At 40.6% G+C, this 24,725-nt stretch overlaps 1 protein-coding gene across 2 annotated transcripts in view; it reads left to right on the top strand.

The window, feature by feature from the left end:
- Window positions 1-24,300, top strand: part of cpped1 (calcineurin-like phosphoesterase domain containing 1) — a 55,218-nt gene extending 30,918 nt beyond the window's left edge. For both annotated transcript variants that reach the window (XM_051667589.1, XM_051667590.1), the window contains one exon: window positions 23,140-24,300. In XM_051667589.1, the coding sequence (XP_051523549.1) occupies window positions 23,140-23,363 (224 nt within the window). In that variant the 3' untranslated portion in view covers window positions 23,364-24,300. The remainder of the gene's footprint in view (window positions 1-23,139) is intronic.
- The last annotated feature ends 425 nt before the right edge of the window (window positions 24,301-24,725 follow it).

Here is a 24,725-nt window from a genome sequence, read left to right as displayed (position 1 = left end):
GCATCAGTGTATTACACTTTGCTAATTCATAGTTTGGGGGATGGAGCTTTAACTTTTATTAAGAGATTATGGGAGAAAGATTTTAATTTGGTGTTGGAGGATGGGGTGTTGGCTGGGATTTTAAAAAACATCAAGTCTGCATCTAGAGATGCAAGGGTGCACCTTATGTAATTTAAGATTTTGCATCGATTTTATTGGACCCCTCTAGAATGTATAGGCTTGGTCTTAACACACCCACCTGCTGGAGATGCCAATCGGAAGATGGGGATGTATTAGGATACAAGAGTTTTGGTTGAAAGTACAGAGGTTCAAATGCGAAGTGGTCAACACACGGTTGTGTGTTTTGGGGGATGGAGCGGTCCTGCATGTGGGTGATAAATATGTGGAGAGTTGGGTCCTGACAGGCGTGATGATTGCTAGGCGGTTAATTCTCAAGGGATGGAAGTCGTCTGATGCGCCCTCGTTCCGTGAGTGGTGCGTTGAGCTGGGTAGGGTGGCGGCATTTGAGGAGATGGTGTACAGAAGGCTGGATAACATGGATATTTTCATTAGGAATCGGGGCGGTTATCTGGCCATTTTGGAGGGTTCTCGGGGAGGGGAAGTGGAGAGGGATTAGAGTTTTTTTTTTTTATTATTTATTTTTTTTTTTTATTTCTATGTCTAAATATTTCCTGTTTTATTGTCTAGTGTGTGTCTTTGTCAGTTGACTTCCGATCACTAGAGTGCTTGTTTGTGTCGGGTGGGGTTGAGGGATTATTGCTCAAAAAAAAAAGAAAAAAAAAATTTTGATTTCATGTGGTTTGTGGTTGGATTTTCTATTATGTCTGTGTGATTTGCTGCATGAATCAATAAATATTTGTTATTAAATTGTCAAATAAAAAAAAAAAGATCATGAGAAACATTTCAGTCAAGTGTTTCAAAACTTTTGACCGGTAGTGTGTGTGTGTGTGTGTGTATATACAAATTTGCATTGTTTTCAAAAGGTACACATAACATAGTATCGGTTCTCGGCTCATTCCGTGTCGGACATAATCCAAGTGATTAATCCAGTTGATTCAGTAAGGAAGTGAGTTGTCTGACCAGGGCCTCGTTTCCCAATAGCGATTGATCTTAGCGGTTAAGAGAGTTTCCTATGAGCGATTTTACGAACGTTCCTTATTTTTTACGTGCGTTTCCCAAAATTGCACTTAACGTGAACTTGCGAGGATGCGCTTTAAGTGCTACTTAAGAAAGAGACTGTCCATAAACTTGTGACCATATAGTGCTACTCATCATTGTAACATAATTATATTTGTTGCATAAATTTAAAAACGTTTGTAATTTACCTCGCTGGAAATATTAAAAAAGATTTTCTTAAATGTACAACTTAATTCACCACATAATTGCATTTTGTTTTGCAGTTGTTTTGTGCAGAAAGATATATTTATTTTACACAATCACTGCTTTGTTCATCAGATGTGCATTTTAATATTTTGTTCTAAAATTTGCTCTGTGGGACGATATGAAAGCTTTCAGGATCAGTGAAGACAGCAGAGACCCTGTGTATAGTCCTGCTAATGACAAGCATTAATTGAATATAACGAGGTTCACCGTGTTATTGCGGAGCGCAAAATAAGAAGACGTGTGGATGCTGCGCTTTAGGGACATTCACCTGTCAGGGAGATCTGCTCTTTATTCCCAAGAGTGGTAATGGTAACAGCAATGCTACACAACATGTGCAGTACTACACAACACACGGTGCGGGCAAGAGTGCTCTTAGGTGTCAGAGATGAAGAGGAGACGAGGATGAGGAGCATCAAGTTATTGACTTTTTTCCTTCTCTCTGATTGTAATTTTTACAGTTCTCTGCAACAATCATGCCACCACTTTGTTGTTACCAACTAGTCCACAAATAATTTTATTTGTTTACTTATTAATTCATCTGTTCACCCAATATTGACTAACAATTTTCTGCATTTATTATTGTTATCATTATTATTGTTATCATTATTATTATTATATTATTATTATTATCCTTGTTGGTTAAAAATAATAATAAAATAACACGTATGTATACTGATATTAAATGGGTATAAAGTTTAGCTATAGGTATTTAAATTGTATTAGGTGTAATTTCAGGTGTCTGCATAAGTCTGTGTCCTTACCATGTTCTTAGCGCTGTACGAGTACACCAGAGCACTCGTTAATCTACGAGCATTTTCAAGTACTACTTAAGTTACGATGCTTTTGGGAAATGGGTCCAGTTCAGTCCATGACTCAGACAGATGAATCCTGTGTTCAGTTCAAAAGGAGTTCACACTGATAGAGTTGCTGCAACAAAGCAACCAAACGGCATTCATTTTCAGTTAGAGTTGGCGATTTTCTGTGACATGAGGGACAGCGACCATTGTTGACTAGGGATGGGCATTTAGAGTAATTTTGTAGTTGAGTACACTCGCATAAAAGCGAGTAATCGATTACTTGAAATTTTGAATTTAAGTTCAACCTTCAATTTTTAACCTGTTTTTCTTATGAAAAAAATGAGCACTATACATAAAAAACAAAATCTAGATAAAAAAAAAAAAAAATGTTTGCACTCACACAGAAACATACATTCCATGCCTTTTGAAGCGATACAAACACTAACAAATGGCAGAATTTTTTTTAAGGAGAACTAACGGCAAGATTTAGGTGAGAGAAGCAGTTTTAATGTTGCCTACGGCATACGAAAGCACACACACACACACACACACACACACACACACACACGCAAATCTAATTACAGTATTTGAGTAGTGTTTTTATTAGTTGAATATTTAAAACTGAACAAGTACTCGATTAATCGATTACTCGTGCACATCCCTATAGTTGACATGATGTGGGTGTTTCTGGTGATGCAAGAAAGTTGAAAAAAGTTTAACTTTAAGTAAGCTTACTGTATTTTAATGTGTACAGTTTAATGATAGTTGTATAGAATTTAGACAAGAGGGAGAAGTTTATGTTACCCGAGTAATTTCGCAGATTTATATGATTTTTATGGAAAAATTTATGTATGGAAACAACATCAGAAATGGTCGGCATTTTAAGTTAGTTTACCCTAATTCATGAATTGATCATTTTTCATCTTGTTCATGTAATGATGCACTGTGCTGAAATTTATATTTCAAACACTTTCCCCTCCATAATGTTAAATTCTAGTGGCAAGTAAATGGAATCCCTGTCAAATTAGAATGACATTTTGTTTTTACTACTGATACATCCCATTTGTGAACAGATTTTCAAATTCCATGACCAAGAGCATTCAGCAGTAGGAACGCCAATTAAAGACCAACAATACAGTGACTCTGTGCCCTCCAGTGATGAAATCTCTGTCTCTGTGAATGAGGCATTAGACTGATTTACCAAATGGTTCAACTTATTCATTAAAAAGAAACACACCAGTCAAGGGATTTTCAGTATTCACCAATTGGATAGCACATTGCATGAAGTCAGCAAGGACAATGCAATAGAAAGTTGTGTTGACTATTTATAAGCACTATAATATTATAAAACTGAGCTAATATCTTTTTGGACAAGCAGATGCAGGAAACATTGCACATACAGCTGAAGTCAGAAGTTTACATACACCTTAGCCAAATACATTTAAACTCAGTTTTTCACAATCCCTGACATTTAATCGTAGAAAACTTTCCCTGTCTTAGGTCAGTTAGGATCACTATTTCAGCTTTTATTTCTTTCATCACATTCCCAGTGGGTCAGAAGTTTACATAAACTTTGTTAGTATTTAGTAGCATTGCCTTTAAATTGTTTAACTTGAGTCAAACATTTTGGGCAGCCTTCCACAAGCTTCTCACAATAAGTTGCTGGAATTTTGGCCCATTCCTCCAGACAGAACTGGTGTAACTGTGTCAGGTTTGTAGGCCTCCTTGCTCACACACGCTTTTTCAGTTCTGCCCACAAGTTTTCTATCACATTGAGGTCAGGGCTTTGTGATGGCCACTCCAATACCGTGACTTTGTTGTCCTTATGACATTTTGCCACAACTTTGGAGGTATGCTTGGGGTTATTGTCCATTTGGAAGACCCATTTGCGACCGAACTTTAACTTCTTGTCTGATGTTTTGAGATGTTGCTTCAATATATCCACATAATTTTCCTTCCTCATGATGCCATCTATTTTGTGAAGTGCACCAGTCCCTGCTGCAGCAAAGCACCCCCACAACATGATGCTGCCACCCCCATGCTTCACGGTTGGGATGTTGTTCTTTGGATTGCAAGCCTCACCCTTTTTCCACCAAACATAACGATGGTCATTATGTTCAAACAGTTACATATTTGTTTCATTAGACCAGAGGATGTTTCTCCAGAAAGTAAAATATTTGTCACCATGTGCACTTGCAAACTGTAGTCTGGCTTTTTTATGGCAGTTTTGGAGCAGTGGCTTATTCCTTGCTGAGCAAACTTTCAGGTAATGTCGATATAGGACTCATTTTACTGTGGATATTGATACTTGTCTACCTGTTTCCTCCAGCATCTTCACAAGGTCCTTTGCTGCTGTTCTGGGATTGATTCGCACTTTTCGCACCAAACTACGTTCATCTTTAGGAGACAGAAAGCATCTCCTTCCTGAGCGGTATGATGGCTGCGTGGTCCCATGGTGTTTATACTTGTGTACTATTGTTTATACAGATGAACGTGGTACCTTCAGGCGTTTGGAAATTGCTCCCAAGGATGAACCAGACTTGTGGAGGTCCATCATTTATTTTATTTTTTTCTGAGATCTTGGCTGATTTCTTTGATTTTCCCATGATGCCAAGTAAAGAGGCACTGAGTTCGAAGATAGGCCTTAAAATACATCCACAGGTACACCTCCAGTTCAGTACACCTCCTATCAGAAGCTAATTGTCTAAAGGCTAGACATCATTTTCTGGAATTTTCCAAGCTGCTTAAAGGCACAGTTAACTTAGTGTATGTAAACTTCTGACCCGCTGGAATTGTGATACAGTCAATTAAAAGTGAAAAAATCTGTCTGTAAACAATTGTTAGAGAAATTACTCATGTCACACACTAAGTAGTTGTCCTAAACGACTTGCCAAAACTATAGTTTGCTAATATTAAATCTGTGGAGTGGTTCAAAAATTAGTTTTAATGACTTCAACCTAAGTGAATGTAAACTTCTGACTTCAATTGTACCTATAAAGATATTTCCCCTGGACCTATGTGTGTGGTCCAGAAAGCTGTAATCGTAAATGTTAAATGGCACTTTTATGGTCAGAGTGTAGAATAATGCCTTTGTATTGCCTGTGGCTCTTTAATTATGCTGTGAGTGCCCTGGAGTGCTTTTGCAGGATGTATAATAAAAGCTTTACAGACAACAAATATGCAAGTTGTTCCTACATGTTTCCGCATGTTCCAGATTCTTTCAGGAGTCTGGACTATATAAGAGGAATGTTCTGCATAAATTAATTATTGATTATAGAACTCACAGTGGGTTGGATCAGAGTGCATGCTATTATACAGCTGTGTGGACATACACTGGTGGCCAAAAGTTTGGAATAATGTACAGATTTTGCTCTTATGGAAAACTGCTAATTTGGTACTAGAAAATCACTTGTCATTATATCAAACACTGCTGAAAGCTATTTGGTTCATTAAATGAAGCTTAACATTGTCTTTGTGTTTGTTTATGAGTTACCACAGTATGCAATAGACTGGCATGTCTTAAGGTCAATATTAGGTCAAAAATGGCAAAAAAGAAACAACTTTCTCTAGAAACTTGTCAGTCAATCATTATTTTGAGGAATGAAGGCTATATGATGCTTGAAATTGCCAAAGAACTGAAGATTTCATACAAAGGTGTACACTACAGTCTTCAAAGACAAAGGACAACTGGCTCTAACAAGGACAGAAAGAGATGTGGAAGGCCAGATGTACAATTAAACAACAGGATATGTACATCAGAGTCTCTAGTTTGAGAAATAGATGCCTCACATGTTGTCAGTTGACAGCTTCATTGAATTCTACTCGCTCAACACCAGTTTCATGTACAACAGTAAAGAGAAGAGTCAGGGGTGCAGGCCTTATGAGAAGAATTGCAAAGAAAAAGCCACTTTTAAAACACAAAAACAAAAAGTGTGTGCTCACTACAATTGTACAGAGTGGTTATCTGATTTACCATAGCCTTTCCATCAGTGCGAACCAGTCTGGCCATTCTCTGTTGACCTCTCTCGTCAACAAGGTGTTTCCATCCGCAGAACTGCCACTCACTGGATGTTTTTTGTTTTTGGCACCATTCTGAGCATAATCTAGACTGTTGTGTGTGAAAATCCCAGGAGATCAGACATAGAGGACACGATCTAATAGCTACAAGAGAAGAGAAGCTAAATGTTCTTACAGCCAACATATGATATGAACATTTCTGATTGATCCACACTATTATTTTAAGTTGATATAGAAATGCTGACTCTAGAAACCTCACTTGTGAGTCATTAAAGGGATAGTTCACCCAAAAATGAAAATTCTCTCATCATTTACCAACCCTCATGCCATCCCAGATATGTATGACTTTCTTTCTTCTGCTGAACACAAACTAAGAGTTTTAGATGTATATCTCAGCTCGGTAGGTCCATACAATGCAAGTGAATGATGGACGAAACTTTAAAGGTCCAAAAAGCACATAAAGGCAGCATAAAAGTAATCCATATGACTCCAGTGGTTAAATTAATGTCTTCAGAAGCGATATGATTGGTGTGGGTGGGAAACAGATCAATATTTAAGTCCTTTTTTCTATCAATCTCCAGTTTCACTTTCACATTCCTCTTCTTTTGTTCCTGCCGATTCACATTCTTTGTGCCTATCGCCACCTACTGGGCAGGAAGGAGAATTTATAGTAAAAAAGGAATTAAATATTGATCTGATATATTGATATTGATTAAAAACGGTCATAAAAGCAAAAGTTAGTCTCTCTAGTCATGAAAAGAATGATATCTTTAAGATTTGATTCCAGCTTTCATTTGTGGTTTTATACATGCTGTGTGTTGATGAAAATGGAGCAGTGTGTTGTGAAAATGAGTTGGCACTGAAGTGGTTTGATCAGAGCTTTCAGGACTCCACAGCTTTTTTCTAAACAACACTTTCACTATTTCCATTTCACATTTCAAATTTCTCAATTATCAGAAGATGAAGGATGAAAAGATTTTGGCATATTTCTTGAAAAATATGCCAATCCTCTTGGAGAAAAAAAGCCAATGCCAACAAACTCATTTTCTTGGTCTGCTTGAGCTCTTAGATTTAATATAATGCAGCAAATTATATCTTTATAATATAAACCACATATAAATGTAGTTTAAGTTAAGTGCAACAAGGCTGTGAGAAGATGATCTTTTCTGAGACATCTGTCCTGGGGGAAACAGATGCTGATCACTCCATATGTCTGTTAGCTTTGAGGTTGCTACAGTGGGTGGTGTTTGTAATCAAGCTAATATACACTCCTTCATATCCTCTGCAGTTTACAGACCTATATTCCTCTGCTGCATAGATATTGCAGTTAGATACTGTTCTACTCACTCTCTGCACTCCAGTGCTTTGTCTACTAGGGGTGGGAATCAGCAGGGACCTGGTAATACGATTATGTTGATATCCGGGTCATAATATGATAATATTGCAATTCAAAAGAGTTCTATATTGCGATCTTTTAGTTACATTTCTCATTTATTTTTATTGGGCTTTGGTGCTTTCCACAACAAATACTTCCTGCTTTACTTTATCGTAGAGCCATAGTAGCATAGAACATAAACACACCAGTGTTCGGTAAAAAATAACATGAGGGAATAGTGAACCTTGATTCCAGCATGTTAATTATTACATGAAAACCCTCACAGTCTAGCTGTATGGAGGATCTGTAGAGACACCCAAACCAATGAAACAAGTTTTAGACTTATAGTATATTCTTAGCTCATTCTGCATTTGCATTTTGGTGGAATAGAAAAATTTGAATGTTTTTGAGATACTTTCTCAGTATGTTTTGTCTTCTCACACACTTTCTCTGAGTGGAGTTCAGGCTCTTTATTTGCCTCAATATACTGATGTGAAAAATATTGCAAAGTAAATTATTGTAAAGTATTGCAAAGTAAAATTGTCAGGGTTTGGACAAGGTGCACATTGAACTGACTTTGTTTCCAATAGAACCTCCTTTGCCCATGCAATCAGGGTCAGGGTTTAGGGCAAAAATGCCCCAGATTAATATTTAAATGCTCCATAGAGTATTCATCTATTAGGAATATTCCTCCTCATGTAAAACTAATAAACTGAAACATGCTCCGTCTGTTTTTCTTCTTCTTTAAACCATGCTATCTTTGGTAAGGCGCTATATAAATTTAACATTATTATTGTTATTATTATTATTTAACTAAATAATGGTGTCTTATCGTAAAATTCCTGATAGATTTACGGGACTTTCACCTGTTTGTAGGATATATTGATTTATTTTAATTTCTTATAATGTTTTAATTTGTATTTATTATTCACTGCAAAATGTGTGCTTGACATTTCACATTTTCCTTGACACCTCCTGCCTTCAGAATAATGTTGTTATGCATGTACAGACAAATGAAAATTCTGTTTCATGAAGATATTAATATCTGAATTACCAGGAGAAACATCCTGGTTACTTGCATAACCTCCGTTCCCTGATGGAGGGAACAAGACGTTGTGTCGATGTAGTGACACTAGGGGTCACTCTTGGGAGCCCGAAACACCTCTGGTCTTTGAAAAAAGGCCAATGAAAATTGGCGAGTGGTATTTGCATACCACTCCCCCGAACATACGGGTATAAATGGAGCTGGTATGCAACCACACATTCAGGTTTTGTGCTGAGGAGCCGAGACAAGGTCCCGGCCATTTCAGCGGGTAGTCCAGCGTTGTGGCAGGAGGGACACAACGTCTCATTCCCTCCATCAGGGAACGGAGGTTACGCAAGTAACCAGGACGTTCCCTATCTGTCACTCACTCGATGTTGTGTCGATGTAGTGACACTAGGGGTCCCTATACGAAATGCCACAACTGGCTGAACTGTGTAACTTGAACTGGTGGTGTGTGACGGGCAGACCACTGTGTGCCTCGTAGCCAGCGCACCAGCCAACGTGTCGAATGGCCCTTCAGGGACAAGTCGACTGCCCAAAAGATAGAGACAGGCTAGCCCAGTTGTGGCCTCTTATCCTCTCTTTTTTCTCTCCCCAAAAAAAAGGTGACATTTGTTAACTGACTGGGGCCACCAGGTCTACGTCGGGGGGGTGTCACTCCCAAGGGGAAGACACTGCGGATATAACACCCCGCCCAGAGAGAGGGGGGGGGGTATTTTGAGTGGAAATACGTCACATGGTCTTGCCGAGCTATGTCGGAAGTATGTCATGTGGTGAAGTCCCATGGTAGGTCCTGCCCTACGGGGGAGGAGTTTCTACAAACATGGTGACTGGGGCAGAGGGGCCTCTGCCCAAGGAAGACGCAGTTTACCAACAGGGAAACGAATTAGCGGAAGATATACATCGCATGGGGTTACTTATGGGGAACCAACACATGCGGAGCACCTACCCCAGTACAGGGCTTAGTTAGCACATGTACTGAGCCGGCAGCGAGTTTCTCAGCAAACTCGTCTGCCACAGGGCTCGGAGGAAGTCATCCAGGGAACACAGTTTGTGAACACTACTGGGAGTCAACAGCGCACGTCTTCAGCTCAAGGGAGGTGAAAGGCGCTATGTGCAAGCGATACACCCGGCCAGCTTTCCCGGACTTACCTGCTTGTGCCTGCCACTACACGGGATGAAACCAGTTCCACCCGGAGAATGTAGAACCTCGCAAAGGTTTTGGGTGTTGCCCAGCCTGCTGCTCTGCAAATGTCTGTTAGAGAGGCACCACTGATCAAGGCCCAGGAGCCGCCACACTCCTAGTTGAATGGGCTCGTAGCCCTGCCGGTGGCGGCACGTCCTGAGCATGATATGCCATTGTTATGGTGTCAATGACCCAGTGGGTGATCCTCTGCTTGGAGACAGCACTTCCTTTCCGCTGTCCACCAAAGCAGACAAAGAGCTGCTCAGAGACTCTAAAGCTCTGCGTGCGATCCAAATAGATGCGTAAAGCACGCACCGGACACAGCAACGTCAGGGCTGGGTCTGCCTCCTCCTGGGGCAGCGCTTGCAGGTTCACCACCTGATCCCTTAATGGGGTCGTGGGAACTTTGGGCACATAGCCCGGTCGAGGTCTCAGGATCACGTGAGAGTAGCCCGGACCGAACTCCAGGAACATTTCGCTTACAGAGAATGCTTGCAGGTCTCCTACCCTCTTGATGGAAGTGAGCGCAGTCAGGAGGGCAGTCTTTAAAGAGAGTACCTTAAGCTCAGCTGACTGCAGGGGCTCAAAGGGGGCTCCCCGTAGACCCTGAAGAACTACAGAGAGGTCCCATGAGGGAATGAGGCGCGGTCTGAAGGGATTCAACCTCCTGACGCCTCTCAGGAACCTGATTATCAGGTCGTGCTTCCCTAAGGACTTACCATCCACTGTGTCGTGGTGTGCTGCTGTAGCAGCTATATACACCTTCAAGGTGGAGGGGGACAGCCGCCCTTCCAACCTCTCCTGCAGGAAGGAAAGCACCGATCCGACTGCGCATCTCTGGGGGTCTTCGCGTCGGGAAGAACACCACTTAGCGAACAGATGCCACTTCAAGGCATACAGGCGCCTCATAGATTGGGCCCTAGCCTGAGTGATCGTGTCTACCAAAGGTGTCAGAAAGAAGATCCTTCCTCAGGGGAATTCGCCCGGGGGGGGGGCTGTCGCGAGGAGCGTGAGGTCAGAGAACCATGTCTGGGTGGGCCAGTAGGGTGCTACCAGGACGATCTGCTCCTCGTCCTCCCTGACCTTGCACAGGGTCTGTGCAAGTAGGCTCACTGGGGGAAACGCATATTTGCATAGTCCAGGGGGCCAGCTGTGTGCCAGCACGTCTATACCGAGAGGTGCCTCGGTCAGGGCGTACCAGAGCGGGCAGTGGGAGGATTCTCGGGAAGCGAACAGGTCTACCTGTGCCTGCCCGAATCGACTCCAAATCAGCTGGACCACCTGAGGGTGGAGTCTCCACTCTCCCTTGAGGGTAACCTATTGTGACAGCACGTCCGCTGCAGTGTTGAGGTCACCCGGGATGTGAGTGGCTCGCAGCGACTTGAGGTGCTGCTGACTCCAGAGGAGGAGACGGCGGGCGAATTGTGACATACAACGGGAGCGTAAACTGCCTTGACGGTTGATGTATGCCACCGTTGCCGTGTTGTCTGTCCGAACTAACACATGCTTGCCCTAGATCAATGGCCGAAACCTACACAGGGCGAGCAGAATTGCCAACAACTCGAGGCAGTTGATGTGCCAACGTAGCCGCAGGCCCGTCCAGGAGCCGGCGGCTGCGTGCCCATTGCATACAGTGCCCCAGCCCGTTTTGGAGGTGTCTGTCATAACCACGACATGCCTGGAGACCTGCTCTAGGGGAACGCCTGTCCGTAGAAATGTGAGGTCAGTCCAAGAGCTGAAGAGGTGGCGACAGACTGGCGTTATGGCCACGCGATGTGTCCTACGGCGCCATGCCCATCTCGCGATTCGAGTCTGGAGCCAGTGCTGAAGCGGTCTCATATGCATCAACTCGAGCGGAGTGGCCACCACTGAGGATGCCATATGCCCCAGGAGCCTCTGAAACAGTTTCAGTGGAACCGCTGTCTTCTGTCTGAACGCCTTCAAACAGGTCAGCACCGACTGTGTGCGCTCGTTCGTGAGGCGCGCCGTCATCGAGACTGAGTCTAACTCCAAGCTGAGAAAAGAGATGCTCTGAACCGGGAGGAGCTTGCTCTTTTCCCAGTTGACCCGAAGCCCTAGTCGGCTGAGGTGCGAGAGCACCAGGTCCCTGTGCGCACACAACAGATCCCAAGAGTGAGCTAGGATTAGCCAGTCGTCGAGATAGTTGAGGATGCGAATGCCCACTTCCCTTAACGGGGCAAGGGCTGCCTCTGCGACCTTCGTGAAGACGAAAGGACAGGCCGAAAGGGAGGACCTTGTACTGATACGCCCGACCCTCGCATGCAAATCACAGGAAGGGTCTGTGTCGAGGTAGAATCGAGACGTGGAAATACGCGTCCTTCAGGTCTACCGCCGCGAACCAATCTTGATGCCGGACGCTCACTAGAATGCGTTTTTGCATCAGCATCTTGAACGGGAGTCTGTGTAAAGCCCGGTTCAGTACTCACAGGTCCAAGATTGGCCGCAACCCACCGCCTTTCTTCAGTACAATGAAGTAGGGGCTGTAAAACCCCGTCTTCATCTCGACCGGAGGGACAGGCTCTATCGCACCCATTCGTAGGAAGGTAGTGGACGCTGCTGAGCCTGGGCGGACACCTGGCGAACTGAATCGCGTAGCCAAGTCGGACGGTCCGGACCAGCCATCGCGACAGGTTGGAAAGCGCAAGCCACGCGTCCAAGCTCCGGGCGAGGGGGACCAAGAGGACAATCTCGTCGGACGTACCGGCGGGTGGGGCCTTGCGGCGGGGCGGAGCCTGAGGTGCCACGTCATGCCGTGGACGTGCTGAGTTCAGGGACATCGAAGCACTTACCTGGCTCCTTGTGACCACCCCTGGAACAGCCTGGGACGGGGGAGGAAGAGGCCAGTCCTCGTGACCCATGGAGACCGTCACATCGGGGGTGGATTTGTGCCACAGCTGGGTGCGCAGGGGCGGAGAGACCGCCACTGGAGCGCCAAATGACTGGACGAGCCCGCTCTCCGATGCTGCGCTCGAGAGCTCATCACCATCACGGACTCCAAACAAGAGGTCGAACTCGCCGTCCCCAAATCGCCTCCAGTGTTAGCCATGCTGGCCTTATACCCGTAGGTAGAAGGACCGGGATGGGGAGCCGCTTCTTACGAAGGCAAGCCGCGACCGCATCATTGCCATGGACATGTTCTCGCAATGAGTACATGACCCATCCACGAACGCTGTCTCCGTGTGGGCAGCACCCAGACATGAAAGACAGCGATCGTGACCGTCAGAAGGTGAGAAATAATGACCGCAACGAAATGGAAGGGCATCTTTAAAAAGACGTTCCGTGTGTGCCGCTCTTTTAGAGAATTATACTTTTTTTTTTTTTAATATACTCTTTTATTTCTGCCGAAGTGCCCAGGGCCGTTCTCTGCAGTGCACCAGTGCAGAGAGGGGAGAAGCTGCTGAAATGCGGCGTCAGATCCAGCAGAGGTGAATGAACAGCCGTGGGAATTCGGCTCAGTAAGCATCGACCGTTCGGCTCCGAAGAGAAAATCTGAATGAGTGGTAGCATACCAGCTCCTTTTATACCCGTATGTTCGGGGAGTGGTATGCAAATACCACTCTCCAATTTTTATTGGCCTTTTTTCAACGACCAGAGGTGTTTCGGGCTCCCAAGAGTGACCCCTAGTGTCACTACATTGACACAACTTCGAGTGAGTGACAGATAGGGAACCACAGATAACAACATATTCCACAGTTAATGTAGCCTACAAATTTAGCTTCATCTGGTTAAAAAAAAAAAGAATAAAATACTATTTTTTTAAATAATATTTGTATAATAATAATAATTATTATTATTATTAATAGGCTATTATTATGAAAAGGCATATAAAAGGCATATTTTATTCATATAAACTATAAATATAAGAGTAACATTTAAAAATGGGCGTTTCATTTAGTTTTGACGCACTATCCGTTTAAGCCCCGCCCACACCCGGTTCTGTCCGAATACAGAGACAGATACAGATAATTCTGTCATATGAACAGATACAGATACAAATACAGATAATGGCTTCGCTGCACACCTCTACTAGCAATTCATTTATTGAAATACAAAAAAATAAACCAAAAATATTTTCTAATTCAAATTATTCTTCAAACAAAACAAAAATATAATCAAAATAAGGAAGTGAAAAAAAATCCTATCAAATCCAGCTTCTTACACCAGCCTCAATGTAGTGACTTAAAAATCACTCTACTACAAGAGGTATAAAAATACCAATAAAAATTTGATCATAAATACAATTGTAAATATAATAATAATAATAATAATAATAATAACTGAAAAATAAACCATGACCTAAAGATAGTTTAACGCAAATGTCATAAATATTTGTTTCATAAAATGGCTACAACAGTGATCGTTATGGACATAATTTGATGTTCCACTTTATTGTCAGAGTTTGGACATTAACGTTATTACCACCTGCTGGTGGAATCTCCAAAATGCAAATGCAAGAACTGATTTTTGACATTGTGCTGAAAACAGACGTGCTTTTGAAACATCTTAATGCAATGACGATTTCTCACAAAAATAGCAAACTGCACTGCGCCACTTCATTATCATACAATACACCCACAGTTTGAGCACACACACCCACAGATAGCACAAACACTCTTACCCACGGCCACTTGCACTTTGTGCTGGCTCGAAATTTAAGCTTAGAATTAGCGCTCTCACGAAAATTGGATAAGACGTAGCGTGCGGTCGTGCTCACGAAAATAGAGCCCATTTAGTTATATCATGAACAGCATAATACTGGGGCGATTTTTCACTCACATGCACAGAAATATGAAGCCATGTGACATTTTTTGTTTTTTTCTTTAGGGTCCATCAAATGGCCTTTTTCATTAGCCTAGAATTTTAGGGCTAAACATTGAACCAGTATTGAATAAAAGTAAATGTTTTGTAAAAAAGTAAAAGCTTTGCAAACACCCTTGATTCAAGCTTATTGGTAAATCTCCAGCTATACTCTCAACAACCACAATAAACGGACTAGTTGAAAGAGTGGAGTGCCTCTTCAATTTTAAAAGCTTACCTTTGTTTTTGAGCCCTCATTGCATTATAATGCAAAACCGTTTCATTTTAAATTACCATTCAACATTTCTCACACTGCCAGTGGTGTTATCATGTAGTCTGTTAATTAGCAGTGATAAGCCAAGTGTTTCCTCTGCTATTTCTGCTGGCCTGAGGCTCTTATTCAGTGCAAGTTAGTAGAATTAGTGCAGGCTTTGGTTAATCAAAGGAACTTTTGTCATCATTTGAGAATTGTAGGTAAGCTGGGAAGCATGTTGTTTTAGGCAGAGAATGAAGAATAGACTGTTTTGTGGAAATGGTTATGGAAGTTACAGTATGATGGAGTGCCCATTGTTATCAGATATCTGTTATGAAAGGGGCAGCAGTTAATTTTATGTTTCTCTAGGTATTGCATCATTAGAGGGAGTGTTTCAGGGGCACAAAAAGACAGCCATGAATATTAAGCTAAATTGAACTAAAAAATTATTTTTTTAAATGACAGGGTTTTATGTCTTTTGATACCTCTGGTAATTCATTGTTTTAAAGAACATTGCAGATAATATAATTATATAACGCTATGGTTCTAATAAAGTGCCCAACATGGTCTTCTGCTGTTGTAGCCCATCTGCCTCAAGGTTTGACATATTGTGCATTCTGAGATGCTATTCTGCTCACTACAATTGTACAGAGTGGTTATCTGATTTACCATAGCCTTTCCATCAGTGCGAACCAGTATGGCCATTTTCAGTTGACCTTTCTCATCAACAAGGTGTTTCCATCCACAGAACAGCCACTCACTGGATGCTTTTTGTTTTTGGCACCATTCTGAGCAAATTCTAGACTGTTGTGTGTGAAAATCCCAGGAGATCAGCAGTTACAGAAATACTCAAACTAGCCCGTTTGGCACCAACAATCATGCCACGGTCCAGATAAATGAGATCACATTTTACCCATTCCGATGGTTAATGTGAACATTAACTGAAGCTCCTGACCCGTATCTGCATGATTTTCTGCATTGCACTGCTGCCACATGATTGGCTGAATAGATAATTGCAAGAATAAGTAGGTGTACAGGTGTTCCTAATAAAGTGCTCAGTGAGTGTATACTTGGATGCACTGTGGCCTGAAGGTTTTTTGCTGTTGTGAAACAAATCTATGTTGTTTTAGGTCAGACAGGTTTTTTTCTTGTTTGTAATTTTGTTTCCATTAAAATTTTGTTCTGAGAAAAAAACTTCATAAATAACCTTGAAAGAAGCACACGTCCTCAAGAGCTTAACTCTATTGCAAGTGACAATCATGTAATATCTCCCTTTTAAATATGTATTTCCCCATGTGAAATAGCTCCACTGTGTACAGAAATCAACGTGATAGAAATTGCCAGCTAATCGCCTTTTACGCATATTTTTATCCCCAATTTGGAATGCCTAATTCCCAATGCGCTCAAAGTCCCCGTGGTGGTGTAGTGACTCGCCTCAATCTGGGTGGCGGAGGATGAATCTCAGTTGCCTCCGTGTCTGAGACCTTCAACCCGTGCATCTTATCACATGGCTTGTTGAGCGCGTTACTGCGGAGACAGAGCAGGTGTGGAGGCTTCACGCTATTCTCCACGGCATCCACGCACAACTCACCACGCACCCCACCGAGAGCAAACCACATTATAGCGACCATGAGGAGGTTACCCCATGTGACTCTACCCTCCCTAGCAACCAGGCCAATTTGGTTGCTTAGGAGACCTGGCTGGAGTCACTCAGCATGCCCTGGATTCGAACTTGTGACTCCAGGGGTGGTAGTCAGCATTTTTACTCACTGAGCTACCCAGGCCTCCTTTTATGCATATTTTGATTAAATCTTAATTACACCACACACACCTCATTTAGAGAACTCTTAAGGGACCTACAGTGATAAATGGGTGTGATATGAGAGGCATAAGCAATGTTCTCCTTGCACAAAAAATCATTTTGTACTTTTTTCTGTCATGCAAATTATCCTTGGCAGAGATTAGTGAATAATTTTTCTCAGTGGCTCGTTTGACGTGAGTGCATGCCGCCAAGATGACATAAGCGCAATGCACCCACACCAATAACAGACAGAACATGGGGCATGCATGTCCGAATCCCGACACCAACCGAAACTGAACCAGACAGGGAAGTCAGGATCCAGACACCATGCTCCAAACATGAAACTTATGACCAACTGAGAGCGCACGGCAGGGAAATAACAACCGAAGCTGTGCGCTCACAAAAAGACAAAAACGAAGCACAAGACAGACACAGAACAATGATGCCACGGCCTTGTCACACAAAAAGCCAGACTGACAGAGTGACGGGATCATGACATAATGACAGCACACACAAATAGGCAGAAACACACACAGCCCTCAAACTAAACCAGAGTTGTTGTTTTTTTGGCAGGGAATAGAGGCTCTAGTACCACGTTTAGTGTGTCTCAAGAGAGCTGAACCCAGAACATCGTCATGCTTCCTTATCAGGCTAGAACTCTGCTTATTTTATGTGAATGCTTATTTTTAGTACTTATAATTCTCTCTTATTCACGGCAAATTTCACCTCTCGCTGCCAAAAGGCATGTTCATCCCTAGATACTACTATTTTTGCAGTAAATAGCCCATTAATTAACAGGCAGATAAATAGAATTTTCTGAAATGTATCTACAATATGTGAGATAAAAAGCCATTCAGTAGATGGAAATAAGTCCCTGCAAGCAATGGGCAGTAAGGAAGAAATGTACAGTGGCCTCAAAAAGTATAAAGACACTTAAAGCACACTTAAAATGTATGAATGTCTTTGTTTGCATTATAAAACTAAATATCAAACCAGGAGTTATTTATTTTTTAAAGAAATATAGCACAAGCACTCAAATAAAACATTTTACTAAAAGATGTACTGTATATTTTTGAAATCATAAAACAATAAATAGATAGTTCAAAATTAAGACAAATGTATTTGAACACTTTCTGGGTGTCAAACCTTGTGGAACATGTCCATAGTTAATGTAAGGAACTTCAACTGTGGTTGATCTGCTAGGACACCTGTGTGAACTTAAGGGAAACTGACTTCACACCTTGACACCAGGTGCTCAAAAAAGAGAAGTTAGTTCTGAGAAAAGGTCTAGTATTATTGGTTTATAAATGCCACATGTTATTTTGTATAAAGTTCTATGACATTTTTTAAAGTGTGAAATAGGTGTCCAACTACTTTTTGGAGGAACTGTACTGTGTGAAAACAGTGAGGAATGCTGCCATATTCTATTATATTCTGTTCATACTGCTGGTGTGGGCATTAGAGTAGAATCTGTCCCTGCTGGGATGATATTCTTTGAACATCTTCAGATGGATTTCTCCCGATAAACATGCAAAAACTCACATACTACAGAGCGTTGAGTGGTCAGACTGAATTTACAGCAGATCTTGACAACTAAATCTACCACAGCACTGTTTGTTGTTAAGAAATCACAGTTTGTTAATCAGCCTGATTACAGGACTGGTGGGAGTATGGACTCACTGATACTGTATGTTTGCAGCCAAAAATCACAACCGAGAAAAGAAGTGACTGCAAGCATGCTGAGACACTATACCAGAATGCAGAGATTTTTTTGGCATACAAAGCGAAACAATGTCCAAACAGCACAGACACAGACTTGATAATAAGCTAGAAACATCTTGTATTTGAAATATCATGCGCTCTACTTTTGTAAGCGCGCAAAGCGCAGTGCTACACGCTAAGATGGTGCACTGTGTCTTATCCAAATTCGTGAGAGTGCTAATTCTTAGCGCAATTTTTTTGCCAGCACACAGCGCAAATGGGCGTATGTACGAGTGTTTGTGCTAACTGTGGGTGTATGAGTGCAAACTGGGGGTGTATTGTCTGATAATGAAGTGGCTCAATGACCTGAGAAATAATGAAATAAAGTGGTTTTAATACCATGTCTGTTTTCAGCGCAACGTCCAAATTCAGTTCCTGCATTTGGAGTTTGGAGATTCCACCAGCAGGTGGTAATAAAGTTCATGACCAAACTCTGAAAATAAAGTGGAACATCAAATTAAGTCCATTACGATCACTGTTGTAGTCATTTTAAGACACAAATATGTATGAGATTTGTGTTAAACTACCTTTAGTTCATGGTTTATTTTTCAATTCTGATTATTATGTTTATATTTACAGTTGTATTTATAATCTAATTTGTATTGGTATTTTTCAACCTGTTGTCATAGAGTGATTTTTAAGTCAATGAAAAAGGGGCCGGTGAAAGTGTAAAGTGTAAAATGTTTGTATTTGGAAGGTTTTTTTTTTTTTTTTTACCACTTGCTTATTTTCATTATATTTTCTTTTCTTTTGAAGTGTAATTTGAATTTTGAAATATTTTTGCTTTCGTTTTTTCGCGTTTCAATAAATGCATTTAATTCAAAATTTCAAAATCAAAATCAACTGGTACAAGTGAAGTGCATTCCGATACATTCACTGTTACTGCTAGCCATGATAGTGCTCTTAAAATAAGGCCCATCATGACTATAAAGCCTGGTTCACACTGACAATTTTATTGTTTTCAAAAATCACAAACTTCCATTGAAAATAAATTACTTCTGGTTGCTTTGTTAATGCAAATCACTATCAGTGTGAATGCCCTTTAAAAGGATCATTCACCCAAAAAAGAAAATTCTGTCATAAATTACTCACCCTTATGTTGTTCCAAACCTATATGACTTTTTGCTTGCCGTTGACCACAAAAGGAGATTTTAGGCAGAAAGTTAGGGACTGACAGCCTTAGTCACCATTCACTTACATTGCATCTCTTTTCTATACAATGAAAATGAATAGTGACTGAGGCTTTCATTGTGGCAGACATCTCCTTTTGTGTTCCATGGATGCAAAAAGAGTTTGGAACAACTTGAGGGTAAGTAAATAATGAAAGAATTTTCACAAAACGATAGCCAATTTATTTTAAAATCAGGTTTGAGGGTGATGTGTAGTTACAGTATATGTGTGCAGTCATTAACAGTATGACATGTCTAATTATTTTCTCCGGTAGTGCAGTAGAGAGGATGTCCTTTGAGTAAATGACTTTGATTTTTCTTCCCCCTCCACTGTTTCACATCTGACTTCTCTAGATAATTGGACACTCATTTTTTATCTGTCATGTTTCTGTGGGTTGAGTGGATTAGAGGTTATGATATGTGAGAGATGCTTGAAATGTGCATAATCTTCCCATTGAAGTCATTTATATGCAATTATGATTCATCTGAATTATTTGATTATTATTCTAAAAGCTTTTGGGGGATGTTTCAACATTTTGTGCTGCACTATTGTGTAAGTGTCAAGGTAGTTTTAATGGTGCTAGCTAGTTTGTGTAATTTCATTAGCATCATTCTTGTGTTTTCTGTCCAATATAGCTTGTAGCTAGCTATCATGTGCACATGAAACAACTTGTGAAATTTAGATGAACTCTGCCAGCAAGCAACAGTCTATAATTATAGCACTCAGCATTGTTTTTTGTTTGTTTGTTTTTTGTCATAATTATTTTCTCCTTCTTCTTTTTTGTATTTTGGTTTGCCATCTCCTTTCTTACCACCATCGCTGCGATTTTTGGCACCTTTGCTCTCTGTCTGTATGAAAAATTCTTGTGAAATTTCATTCTATTTTCTTTCCAAAAGCATCCATTACCTCAGAATGGGGGTTTACCTTGTTTGTCAGAATTTTTCCTCAGAAGCTAAACCTTGCCTGAACTGTGTTGAAGAGCCACCCCAACCTCACTTACCTCAAAAAATAGAGCGCTCATTTGTGCCTAACACTCTGGGTGACTTGTTTGATGGACTAAAGTGATTCTGCATTCGGTCCATTGCTTAAAATTCCTTAACAGCAGAGTCTAAGCCACTGCTGCGGGGAAGAGAGGAGAAGCCTCACAGTGGTAATGCAGATCTACAAGGAAAACTGAATCTGTAGCAGAACCCACCATGTCAGTGTGAATTTGCAGTCAGCTCCCATGGCTCTACCACTGTGGAGTCATGGTCAATCAAACAGGAAATGCAAATGATTCAGTTGCATTCGTGAGCTCATCTGACTAAGACTGTGCACAGATTATGCACCTTTAAAGGGTTATTTATGGTGGTTTCATCACAAGTGGACCATTTAATATTGGGCCTTTGTATTCAATTTGGCAATACTGTGTGATTTCACTAGAGAAACTTTTTGTATTATTTTACCGGCTGTCCACTTGTTACATCCAAAACCAGACAGATATGTTTAGAATTTTATGTCATTTGTTAGTGATATCAATTAGGCATGTGCAATACTACATATTTTCAAAATCCACCTACCCACAGACTATTTGACTAAGGTCTTGAGGAAGCCCTGTATATTTAGACTGGTTTCAGGTTTACCTGAAACGTGCCTAAGGTGTGTTTTTAAAAGTTTAACTATTATTAATTTGACATACGGCATCTTAAATATGCAACGAATGTGGCAGGATGTGGTGGGATCAATTTGGTTTCAAACACCTAGTTCAAAACCCTCTTAAATTAGAATAATTTTTGTGAATTTAACTTTTTGTAATTTTACCCTCCAAAGTAAATTTTCACTTTCATCATATTTTTGTTATAGCTTTTGAGTAAACAAGCGAACTGGCATACATTAAGGCAATGGTCAACTATATTATGGATGCAGGTTTTTACTAAAAGGTTTAAATGTGTTATAAGGTATTTTACATGAAAGTCAGGTTGGGAATAATGCCACATTTTTCATCAGTGCAGTTTGTCACATGTTTTAAATGTCATAAATTTATACAATTTAGCAATTACAATAGGGCTATTTGTTGACAAATACAATGTTTTGATATTTTTATGTTTTCCATTTTTGTTGTTTCATAAATTGTTTACTGCCTTTATTGTTTTACATTCAACATTTTGCTGAAAAGCCTTTAATAGGCTGTTTAATGCAGTTGTAGATTTAACTTCCTGAGACCCGAGTGTGACTGCTGTGTGCATTTTCCATTCCCCTTTTTGTTTTGTAACTAGTAGCTCCTAAGAAACATGCAAAAAAAAAAAAAAATCCTAACAATTTATATCCACATATGTGCACATTGGGACTATTTATTATAACAAGCTATAGAATGTCCGTTTTGTTTTTTTATTCAAATTTTTTGTTTCCAGGAGTGTTTATTCGTGTTTTTGAGACGTTACAGACATTGCATTCGAAATTAGCATAAATAATTATGATTCAAAGTTATCTAATCACTGCCAACCATGTTAAAATAAAATTATACATTATAAATTCTGAATCTATGTGCTGATTACCATTGTCCCATTTCTGCCAAACACGTTAAGTGGTCCAGACATCATCTGCAGCCTGAAACTGAACTTTTGACCGGATGTTAGGAATGAATGCACTTGGCTGCGTAGAGTGCTAAAGGGCGCTCCCTTGCTCCCTAATAAGAGAATGACTTACCCCACCAGTGTGCTGTCTGTCTGCAATGGTCTCAGAACAGTTTGAAAGGCACCTTATTTTCATCTTAACTCTGTATAAACCTCTGAAAGACACATTTTCCAGTTTTTGTATGCATCCATTGATTCTCAATGTGTTAATTCACAGTGAATATAGGATATTTTAAGGAAAATGAGCTTATAGTCCACGTACGTGGTTATTGTGTTTAACAGCGTGTCGTTTTGCGATAAATCAATGACATTTTTAAAATGGCATATCGGATGAAACTAGAGACTCTACTCTTTTGACTCTTACAGGTTTCAATGTAAAAACGTAATTAGGTTTCTTACTAGATGTAGTTTTGTTGCCGTTTCTCCCAAAGACAAACTCAGCTGAGATTGGCACCATGTTGTTTTGTCACATGACACACGTTTAACCCTTTAATGACAGCCTAGAATCTCCTGAACTGAGATCAGTCAGTTTAAATGAAATTAAATGATGCATTGCCTATAGCAAAGCCAAAACGTAATGTCCAAGCATGTCTCAGGAGGTTAAGGAAAGGTGTAGATTTTATTTTGGTGGAAGTGATATTTACATGAAACTTGTGCCATTAGTTTAATGGCAGGTTACATTGTGACAGCTTACCCCAAATAGTGTAACAACATGGCCCCCTATTGGAGCATGTTGTCACAAAAGATCAATGTGTGTTCAATGAACTGTATCTTTTTTCTTGGGCAATAATCTTTAATATCATATATACAAGCAAAAATCTACATAAACTAGTCAACCTCACTAATTGACTCAGTAGTTGGACGTATAGTTGACCATTGTGACCCATCACAGATATCAATTTCTTTTCTACTCTGTTTCAGGAGTTAAAGCCGTGTTCTCCGGTCACTACCACAGAAATGCAGGGGGAAGCCATGATGGGTTGGATATGGTGGTGAGCTCAGCGATTGGTTGTCAGTTGGGGGATGACACCCATGGTGTAAGAGTGGTGGTAGTTACTAAAGATGAGATCATCCATCGCTATTATAGTCTTGACCAGTTAACCGAAAGAGGACTGGATGAAGACCTGAAGAAACTGCTGGCATGAACGCTCCACCCACAGCCAATAATTATGCAGTTGTATCATAATTTTCAAAAGAAAAGTGACCACACCTCATCAGAGTCTTTTTCAGCATTCCATTCTAGGAACTGTTAACTGCGCCAATGTGTGTGTGCATTTAGGTGTGTTTTTTACAGAAATAAAAAGAGCCTTACCTTCCGAATATATTAACAAGCATTAGTAATATGAACCAGTGGCACTTTTGATCTTTGGCATTTATATCACCTGTCTCTACACTCAAATCATGCAAATACATCTGAGAAATCCTTAAACACTAAAGTTAAGTCACCTTGTCTTACTAATGGAGTGATCCGATGGTACAGTACAATGGTATTGTAATAGCACTGAACATTTTGGATAACAGTTTGATGAGTTCACTCCTTGCCCCTCTCTGCTTATTATTCTCTTCCATCTCTGAGAAGAGGAAAGAGGCAATCTCCATGGTTACTATTGAAAGACGTGGCTGCCTTGACCGGGACAGTGAGTCACTTGTTTCGTGGGTGGATCACCAAAAACATAATTGCTGACCTCACCTCTCACTTGTGACTAAGAAGCTTCCAAAAGAGGCCGGGTGTGATTGAACAACTTTAGAAGTATGCAGCAAGAAAGATTTTTAAAAAGACCAAGCTCTTGTCTGAATTCAGTCAGTGACCTTGCACTTCCTCATCTGTCCTTGTTTTGTGTGAGTCTGCTTGTTATGAAAAATTGCAAATTCAATTTCACATCCTGGAGGGACTAAACTGTTGCAGCATCATAGCTGTTAAAATTCAACTGGATTTAACTTGGATGTTTTGTTTTCTCTGGATCTTCCAATGTAACTTTTATTTTTAATGTTTAAAGAGCTATGATCATTCAGTACACGGCTGTATTTTATATTTTACCTTGGAATTTAGATAGATTTCATTATTAAAGAGAAATTGTATGATTCCTGTTTTTCTCTATACTCACAAACATTTAAAGTGTATCATTTCTTAAATATTAAAATACTTTCTCCTATCCCATCTAATTATGCAGAGACAAAAATAGAAAAATAATTTGTAGGATTATTCCCTAGAAAACTGTAAACGCTGTGGCTGTGTGGTGCTATCAAAAAATTACTACTGAGCATCACAAGCAGCCCAACGTAGTAACATTGACTAAGTTTACATGGACACCAAAAAGCAGCTTATTGTGAGAAAGTAGTGTTCCCGTTTACATGCATTGTATAAGCGGCATACTCTTTACTCCCGTATACATGCGGCTCAGTCAGTAAGCAGCTTTCTCCACAGCAACATGATTTCCCCGTAACGCTTTTGAAAATAACAAACATGGTATCTGAGGAAGACTTCAATATTTTATTCTCTGTTGTTT

This window comes from Myxocyprinus asiaticus, chromosome 32 (assembly GCF_019703515.2).
Source record: "Myxocyprinus asiaticus isolate MX2 ecotype Aquarium Trade chromosome 32, UBuf_Myxa_2, whole genome shotgun sequence".
Taxonomy (NCBI): Eukaryota; Metazoa; Chordata; class Actinopteri; order Cypriniformes; family Catostomidae; genus Myxocyprinus; species Myxocyprinus asiaticus.
The sequence above is the reverse complement of the archived record's forward strand: the minus strand, read 5'-3'. Positions and strand labels throughout refer to the sequence as shown.